This window comes from Varroa destructor, unplaced genomic scaffold, assembly GCF_002443255.2.
Source record: "Varroa destructor unplaced genomic scaffold, Vdes_3.0 BEIS01000002.1, whole genome shotgun sequence".
Lineage (NCBI taxonomy): Eukaryota > Metazoa > Arthropoda > Arachnida > Mesostigmata > Varroidae > Varroa > Varroa destructor.
Window position 1 is genome coordinate 53,622,657 of NW_019211455.1, and position 10,085 is coordinate 53,632,741.

General features: G+C 43.4%; 1 protein-coding gene across 1 annotated transcript; it reads left to right on the forward strand.

The window, feature by feature from the left end:
* The first annotated feature begins 299 nt into the window (after nucleotides 1–299).
* LOC111245068 (uncharacterized) lies at nucleotides 300–8,258 on the forward strand. The gene has a single exon (XM_022792870.2). The coding sequence runs from the start codon at nucleotides 1,422–1,424 to the stop codon at nucleotides 2,916–2,918; it is 1,497 nt and encodes a 498-aa protein (XP_022648605.1). The 5' UTR covers nucleotides 300–1,421; the 3' UTR covers nucleotides 2,919–8,258.
* Nucleotides 8,259–10,085: the final 1,827 nt, after the last annotated feature.

Here is a 10,085-nt window from a genome sequence, read left to right on the forward strand (position 1 = left end):
ATACGGCCGATTCGATGCGATAGCAACTGATTAACTACGCCAGCGGATTGAGTGAACGAACGAAAAAACGACGTAAGGGAGAGATGTCCGTCGCGCACTGCTGCTGGCTGGCTGGCTGATCTGACGCGGGGTGGCAGCAGCGCTTTCCCGAAAAGATTCGCCGTTTGGCCGCAGATGGCGCTGGTAGGCAACGGCGCGGGCAGACGCTCACCGTGTTCGTGGCACTGAGGGGGCGCTCCGGGCCGCGTTTCACTTTCCCATGGGCAGGGAGTGCACGTGCTTTTACTTGGCCGTTTGCCGTTGCTCCCTTGTCTTTCTCTGCTAGCCGCCTGACGGGCCGAACCGCATCGCGTCGAGCTCCCAGTGTTCCGTGCTAGCACAAACGCACGACATAGATAGCTCTAGCAGTGTGCCCAGTCACTAAGGATTACACGAGTTTTAGCAAAGTTGTGTGACGGCGCTCGTCGTAGGCGGCGGCAATGGTGGTTAATGCCAGGAGCATCGTTTGAGTCGAATATTTATTTTAAACGACTACTGCTGGTACTTTTACTCAGTTTGCGATAGAATAGAGCTGAAACTGCGTTAAAATTTAAGCAGACTACTATAATAACTGGCAAGAGAGTACTGTTACTAACTCTTCGTGTGTTTGTCTCTGTTTTTGCGCTTATGCAAGCAGTTGTCTTTCTCGTTGGATTCGTACTATATTACTATACAAACTGATATTGATACGAATAGCCATAGACAACAGAAGAAAACGACAAACACTAATCAGAACAGCAACACGAGCTGGTGATCTGAGTTATCGAGCTAGTCAGACGGCTTCAGAGTGTGCTTCTTTACGTGACAACAGTTCATCAGGAGACGATTCAAACGTCGAATACCATTTACAACAGTGTGTCGATAACAGGTTGTTTCTCAGGAGTACATCGATTGAATACGGTGCTGATTCGACGGGTATAGAACACTATTTCTCGACTATCCCGAGGATATATATGAATGACGGGCTATTTTGACGGCTTCATTGGTGAGGGCCTGCTTGTTCGTTACGGTTTACGTGCTTGATCTATGTGCGACTTTGAAGTGTGTCAATGCCTCAGGACTAACAACATCTAGGACTAGTCAACGAAACACTTTTGTTCGTTCGTTCGTTCGTTTGTAGTGATCGCTTACGCTGTCGCCAGCTAGCATATTCATTCGCTATTTTTCTCGTGTCGGTTTCGAAGTAGCTTGTCGGTAGTTGTTTTTGGAAAACGCCAAGAAGGATACGCGTGCGCTACACCAACTGAGTACGACCAATACGACACTAGTTTGTTATCTCTGTGTGTGAGAGTGAAAATAAAAGTGGCGTAACTATTCGCCTCGGTATATCATCGACACTACTAACGGCTTTAGGAGCGAAGTAGAGTTTGTGCGGCAAGACAATGACTGTGCAGCGATATCTGCAGATCCAGAGCGCTGGCCACCAGCAGCAGACCCAGCCGTCACATCATCAGCACCCACAGCAACAGCAGCAGCAGCAGCAGCAAAACTCCAATAACTCGAGTAGTCCAGGTTCCGGTAACGGCGGGACGCAACAAAGCACAGGTACTAGCAATGGAGGTCAAATGACTCATCATCGAAAGCTTGACCGTTCATTATCTGAGCCGAAAAATCAGAAAGGCGGCCAGAACGGACAAAACAGCAATTCGTCCCGATACAAAACTGAACTCTGTCGATCATTTGAGGAGAGCGGTGTATGTAAATATGGCGACAAGTGCCAGTTCGCGCACGGTTATCAGGAGCTTCGTACACTAACGCGCCATCCGAAGTACAAGACCGAACTATGCTGTACCTTTCACACGAAGGGTCTCTGCCCATACGGCTCTCGATGCCATTACATTCATAATCCGGACGAGAATCGCGCCAAGATTATGCCACAAATGTCAACACTTGGCCAGCAACAGCAGCAGCAGAGCACGGCTACGTCTATTTCCGGTTACGGGCTTCAGCAGCAACAGCAGACGCATCCTCATCAGCAGACGCCTGTGGGTCTGGGACTCCAACCACAGTCGCAGCAGCAGCACCATCGTGCCACCGTACAGATGACTAGTGTCAACGTGAATGGTCCGTCGCTGAACGGACATGCAGTTCACGGTTGTAAGCCTCTGCACGCCAGTCTGTCGTCGCCAGCGATTGGTATGGCGCCCAGTCACAATGGCTCGGCATCCATCTCTAATCACCATCAGGTGTCGCACCAACCGGCTTCACTGCGGTCGCTTTCCTTGGGCAGCAGCGTTGGTTCGGGCTCGTCTGGAGAACTTTCGCCATCATCGTCGCCAGGCATGTTCGAAGATCCGTTTTCGCCTAGCATCTATGGAGCTCCGTCAGTCGCGTCCCGATCGCTGTCGAACAACCCTCTGTTTTCGGCGTTCGGTGGGGACCTCGAAATGTCGACGCTCGCAGCCGCCTTCAGCGCTGCCGAGGGCCATGCTAGCTCTCATAGCCTCCTGAAAAATGCGGGGTCGGCGCCAGTCACGCCGCCGTTCGGATCTCAGCTGAGCCTGCTCAGCTCGTCGGGTCCATGGAGTTCGCCCAGCTCGGACATGTTCCCCTTCCCAAGCGCTGGTGTTAGCCTCCAGCATTCTCAAAGTCTTTCGTCTACAGCGATGCAGCAAAACTCCGCTGCTGGACTCGGGCTTGGCTGTGGCCAGCTATTCGGCGACTCGGATGTGACCCAGCAAAGCCAGTCTAGTCCCGTGAATTCGCTTACGTTTGATTTCGACGCCGTCTCCCTTGGCTCGGCATCGTCTGCCGGTTCAGTCAGCTCTGGGAGTCTTTCCCCAGGTTCGCCCATTCTCCAGGGCCGACCCGCCAGTCGCACCAATCATTCGCCGCTAACTCGTCTGCCTATCTTCAACAAACTTGCTCACTCTGACTAAAATTGCCGTAGATGTAATTTTATGCGTACTCAGTGTGTCGTACCAAGGCGGGCCTCTGCCGATCCCTGTCCTCTGTCAGTTGTGTCGTACTTACAGTAAGAAGATCCGTTTATAGCGTCGTCTGACGTTGTTAACGAGGATGCTTCTTGTACGGTATTGTCGCCTCACCTCTTGTCGTTCATGAAAGAGATGATAGAACTGACACAGTGGTGACATAGGACGTGAAACGGCGGGGGTCTTGGCTGAGCCCCCTTGACCGAAAGCCAATATATGAGTAGAGTTGAGAATATCCAGTTAACTAATGTTGACTCATCTAAGAGTTCTTCCCACAAGAGTGACGGTCGGCAACCGCTTCGGCTAATTTAATATTCCAGAAAAAAAAACAAATGCAGATTGAGACGTTTATAAAAAAGAAAAAAAAACTTGGGGGAACTGGTGTCTCACAACGAAGCTCAATTCCCATATGGCCGCGCTCCTGGCATTGAGTCCGCCTTGATACTACACCTACCATTTTCGTACACGATCAATCATCAATCGATTCAAGTCGAATCCATTTTTCAAGTTTAGTTACTTTCTCAATCAATTTAGCTATCACCTCCCCCCGTCCCCCCAATAAGCCTTATTTACGTTTACGCTTCATCGACGTCATCACCTACACAAATTGTTTATTATAAGTACAGTTATTGATTTAGCTAGACATATGCATATACTCCATAACTTTACCCCCTAGTATTTTCTGTGCTTTCGATTTAGCAAGCGTCAAGAATAAAATGAGAGAAAATCAAATATATATATATATATATATATATAGACATACATATCTTTCTATACTTTGACCGTGCGAGCGAAAAAGGAAACAGCTTGTAGAATGAACCAGGTAGATTTTTCTTGCAGCATAAAGCGATTGTCCCTATAAACTGTTCATTACAAATATAATCATTGACCTAGCTATTAAATACATACCTATACCTCATAGATTTATCCCCTAGTAAATTCTGCGCTTTCAAGTTAGCAACGGTAGGGCAAAAAATGAGAAACAATCAATATTTTCAATAGAATATATATATATATACTGGACTGCGTGAGCGGGCGAAATAACGAAGCATGGGTAATGATACAATAACATGATTGCCTCACCCATTCATTTATTTAAGATATGATAAAAAAACAAAAAATTTTAGAAAATTAAAAAAATTGAGAGGACGAGTTTTTAAAAAGGTTTAAGACCAGCAGTGGATTAAGCAGCAGTAGATGGCAATGGTTGCATTTGTGTTACGAGTGGTCTGTGACAGCACGCGGTAGTAAGCGAGCATACAATTCCAAACAAAAAAAGAAAACGACTGGAAAATGCTACGCAATGGTGTCGGACCCCTCTGGAGGTTCGGGCGTAGGCAAGGGGCGCTGTAGTTGCAGAAGTGCAGAAGAAGTTGCGGGCAGGTGCTTACGTGGCAAGAACCTGGAAGGCGAAAAAAATCCGATACTGTGTCTGTGCTTCAACAAAGTTCAGATCTCAGAGGTCGACTATCAATCGAACCTTAAAAGCGTAACGCAGCAACGTACCCGTACTTGAACTAGGGATGTGAAGAATCGGCAAGAATTAGTGTCAATAAAAAGCCTGCGTTTTTTTCACTCGACCTACCTTCCTAGCGGCACTTTACCTCAGTCATCGAACAACAGTGGCATAAAATGTGATTCGGGGTCGATAATAATAACTCTGATGATAATAATAATAATGCTAATAAGTATACGGCGATTTGAAAGCCGAATATGTGGTGGTGAGCTACAAGCCCTGATGTTTCCCCATTCTCCGCGGTACGAGTAAGTGTGAGCAGCAAGAAGCTGACCTTTGCGACCAGCATCAACGACGAACCCTATCACAAATCGACTTTTCTGCGAGAGTTCGGGTGCTATGAAAGGATATACAATGACCAGATGTAATTTATCGAGACAAATAAGCAAACAAATTATTTCAAAGCTAACATCGACATCAACACTTAAAGCTACCAGCATAAACATCAGCAATTTGAAGAACGGCAAGAAGGCAGCAAGATCAAGTTCGACGAGACAGAAAGAGAAATAATCCATAATATAGAATAAAAAAAGAAACACTTGAAGAACATTCAGGACTTTCATGGACACACCGAAAAGAAGACCAGGTCCCGTACTTCGCGAAATCGGGATTCTTGGGTAGCGGCGTAACCCCAAAACACTCTACTGCGGTTATTTTATTGCATATTATATATTAAGTTATTTAATTTACTTCTCTAAATTATATGCTTAACGTATAAACACATATTATATATATATATATATATATATATATATATATATATATATATATATATATCAAATGGCTATGACCTTCTGTAGTAATAGTATGTATTAAAGGCATGTAAAGTGTACACAGATTCAAAAGGCGGCGTCCACTAGGGTGGCGTCCGGGATAAGGTTCGCGGTGACCTTTTCACTGCTGGCATCAATGGCCTAGCCGTACGCCTTCTCAAATCCCTGACTTTGTAAAAAGACAGTCCCCTGCTATCTTTTATTAACGTTGAAAACTGATGAGACAGTACAGATTAACTTCAACTATGTCATTGTTAAATAATAATGGACGCACGATCCATGGCGTCGGTGATGACGGTTACTATTATTATTACCTATGTTTTTCATTTAAGCAGAAAATTGTGCGTAGCAAGCTGGATGGATAGGACGTTAAGAGATGAGGTATCATCAGTGGCAAGCCAACAAGCGATACGTAGTGATGCGCAGTAATCTGGCGCTAACAAATGGGGTAGTACTATAAAATTTATTTGTGTTTTGATGTAACGTCCCAAGACAGACTGCTTTCGAAAACAAATTTATTCTTTCCCTAGATCTGACCGGCTGGACCTCTAGTCTGTAACGGAGAAATAGCCAAGTATCGGGTAGCCGACGTCCGTACAGTGTGGCCGACAATGTTTCTCATACAATTGTGTCGCGCGAAACCCTTATGACTTACATTTTTAGACGGTGGACTTAGTCGTGAAGCATCGTGTGGCTTTTGAACGTTTACGATGTCATCTTGACAAAACCTAATTCGTCAAGCTTAGACGCCATGCCTTGCAGAGCCACCTGCCGCCCTGAAAATGGCATTTTTTTAGCTTTTAGCCTCCATAAGATGTGTGTGCTGACTGCCGGGCCCGCTTCAAACTAGCTCCTAAAGAATAGTGTATTCAAAACTCAGCTGACCTTCGGGCATAGCCAACACGTTGGTGACAATGTTACATATAATCATAATATTAATAACAGTAATAATAATAATATATTATTAATAATAATATTAATGAGATGACGACGGTGAAATGGAAACCGATAGCGACGTGTTCTCAGTCAGTCTCGGTCAGATCTCGGGGGAAAGACGGCCCAACCGTGCGGAGGTTTCCACCCTTATCCAGCTTTCATTTTGGTAGCGCGTGGTTGCATTTTGACTGTTACAAGTTAGAAGGGGCGTCTAGCAGTGGGCTACGTATTTTGCTGTTGCAGCTTGTCTCCTAAACCAACATGGCTGCCGTTTGCGTCGAGTTTTAGGCGCGATGAGATTGAGTGTTCTATGACTTACGTTTCGTATCGTCGATCCATCATGCTTCGTACCAATGGCAATATACTGGCGTGATTACGAGGGTTCGCGGGGAACGTAAGTGCTAACTAATAGTCTCTAAAGAAAAGGGTGGTTAAACACAGGACTAGCTCGCATCTTCCTTGCACGACAAACACACTCGAATATCATTACAGATCAACTGGAGACTGCTCTGAAATTTTCAAGCTACGATAGGTTTCGATCGTTTATAATTGTTCGACATACTGTCATCGTGTCGGAGCTGTTCCGTCGTTTCTTGTTGTCCACCATTGTCGGGCAACAAGTCTCGAGTCTATAAGTAGGCGCTCGAACGTGTGTGTGTGTGTATTTATTCTGATTCGGACGAACGACAGAGGGGCCGACAGAGGAAGACCACTATCGGACGACTCAGTCAAACAAACACCTATCGATTCATACTATACAATAGATGAGAAAAATTGCGAGCATGATAAGGTAGACAACATAACTAGAAACACTAGTAGATGATCTAAACAATGACGGTAGAACGCTGCCAAATTCGAATAGAGTTTCGCATATCTGAAGTATACGAGTGAGTGATATTCCGAAAGGCAATGAGTCACTAACCTAACGCCAAGACTCCTGTTCGCTCCTCAGTTCGAATCGGTTAATTTAATTCATACGAGGTCCTTGACTTCATATATATTCAGTTTGGCCACAATGATTTAATCGTTAAGATAGTACCATCAGCTAATATGGATATAGTAGCGATGAAATGGACGCCAGACCGACCTCAGACCATGCCGACTGTTGTTCAATGGCTTGATTAATAATCACTGATAATAATATTGACCTACAGATGATTCTCTCTAGCCGTTTCGAAAATTGATTAAAGAGGACGTTCATACAAGAACTTTGTTACTAATATTGTCACTATGGCTGTACGCTGTTACGCTTCTCTTCCGATGTCTGCCAGGCTTGTATTTATTATTGAACTAGAGAGGTCGAAATGAAATGGTTAAATATGCATGACTTTAAATGACAAATACTGAGAGAGAGAGAGAGAGAGAGAGCGAAAGCGAGAGAGAGAGAGAGAGAGAGAGAGAGACTGTGGTCCGTTAACATACATTTATATATATATACAGAAATATATAGGAATCCCTCGCTAGTAATAATATATATATATATATATATATATATATATATATACACACATCGAGACAGAACGCACTAAATGCAAAGTGTAAAAAAAACAGGCAAGGACCAATTAAATCACATCAGTAGTGAGCATAAACATCGGGAGCAATGATGAAATATACAATGTACAAACACAACAAAACAAGCCGACAGACCGAATCGTCCAAAACTTGTCACGTTGTCATAAACGCCACTGCGATTATAAAACTAAAAGAATAAAAACTGAAACGAGGACAAAAACAAAAAAAAAACCGAGGATATGAATGCAATGATTCAAAAATTTCTGTGAAGAAAATACAGGGCGCCTGAGAAACTTAGTCACTCAATTCAATGTGATTCTAGACGCCTGTATGGTACAAGATAGATTTACCTGACATTGTGAAGTTCGTTCTTTATCGCTGGCTACGTTTTTTTTTTTTGTTTGGCGGTTTGTTGGTCTCATCTGTGCTGTCAAACGCCTGCCTAGCCAAAGATATCCGAGTTAATCTATTTTCAACATCTTTCACCTAAACGATCCGAACTTTCTCGTTGCCTAGATCGACGGCTGAAGACCGAAAGTTGTGGACAAAGAAACGCATCAGAGTCGTCTATGTGCGTCTTCAATAATTTGCTTGCCCTGCAACTACCGATGCATCTGCCTATAACCAAAAGTGTAGATTAGCATCTTGAAACGTATCTTCATCTGTCGATTGACGTTCTCGACTGCGACAGACAGCTATAAAAATCGCTAGAAAAACAAGCAGGTTCTAATGTATCCGTTCCTCTATAGGCAACCCACTCATTACGTTTACTTTTTTTTTCCAAAACAGCTTACCCTGAAAAATGGCTCCGTGCCTATCGTTGATCGGCCTACCCGTCTTTCCCATGGTTTAATGTTTACCACATCCAAGAAACAAATGTCCACAGTGTATTTCGAATTTAACCGAAGCCTAGTGTATCGTAACAAATTTCTAACTAGCTTTCGTATCGATTGTGGAGTTCCACAAAACAAACTAAAACTTCTGAAAACCTTCGGTAGAGTCTAATAAATCTAGGCTTATTATAATAATCCGTTACGGGCAAACAACCACATAGTTGTACGTCGATTTTTTTTGGGCTTTATCTCTCTGTTTCATATTCTATAAACAGTAAATAGAAAAGGTTCTAATAAGCGTAATACTGTGCTCGTGTTTTGAGATATCGCACTCCACTGTAATAGCCTTATATATCTACCTTTATTACATATATATGTATTGTGTGTGTTTGTTCTTTACTAAATATTGGAACTCATTACTGCTGTGAACGCTATCCAGCAGAAGGCCTTGTCCGTCTGTACACGTACCTGATTTTCGTACTGATCGCCTACTACATCAGCGTGACTTTCTTCGGCTGAAAGGTTGTTATCTGTTCGTACACTTTCTCTTCCTTGTGATATCGTCTCGATCTTTCGTTGTGTGAACGTTATCAGTGTATTTTGTTATTTATTATACACCTTTTTCATTATGTCTTTTCTTCCTTCGTTCTATCTATTTAACTGATAACAATAACAACAATTTACCTACAACAAAATGAAAAAAAGCAACGAGAATTTCACTTTTGGCCTGTCTCACTTAAGCTCCTCCCGTTCTCCAGAGAGACGTCGATAAGTTTGCGTTATTTCGTTCATAAGGGAACCTCTGCCAACCAGGCCGTCGGGAAAGGCCAAAACGTTCTCATAAGCGAGAAAATCAACAAATCAAGACCTTGCGTGGTATTTAGCTTGTCCGACCAGCGACTCAACCTGTTGTTGGTAGCATACATTTACAGCTTCGTCGTTGAATCCAGTCTAATTTCCAAACTTTTTCGCTGGCTGCCTCTCACTGCCTCCTCGATAAGGCTCAGCTAGGGAGAAATGTTAGTCGTACCCGAACGTTGTCAGGACCCCTTATAGACAATGCGGAGTATACACTTGTCAGGCTCCCCACGTAGCCAAATTGGCTTATGAATATTTCTAGAAATATCTTGAGGTCTTGTTTCTTTTTCAAGCTCATTCAGCTACTGTTAATTCTCATCTTTCAAGCTCCGCATATGACTATACAAGGTTTTTATGTTAACTACATATACATTATAAAACAGTAGACATGCAAGGGGAATATATAAGAGAAAGCTGTTTCAAATATTCATTGAGAGTCTAGATTTATACAATACACGACTGAGGAAAAGTTTGTTATTACTATTACAGTTCAACGATGCAAAAGCTGGGGTTGAAGTTGGTGATGAATGAAGAAAAACTGTTCATTTTTTACCCAGATTTAACTGCACAATCCCACACAAACACACCTATTTATTTGCAAGAAAACTTAGTTGAGCGAAGGTGCACATATGGTCGAGTTGTAGGCTAAACAGAAATTTTGAGCAGAGCAGAATCCCCTTTTGTC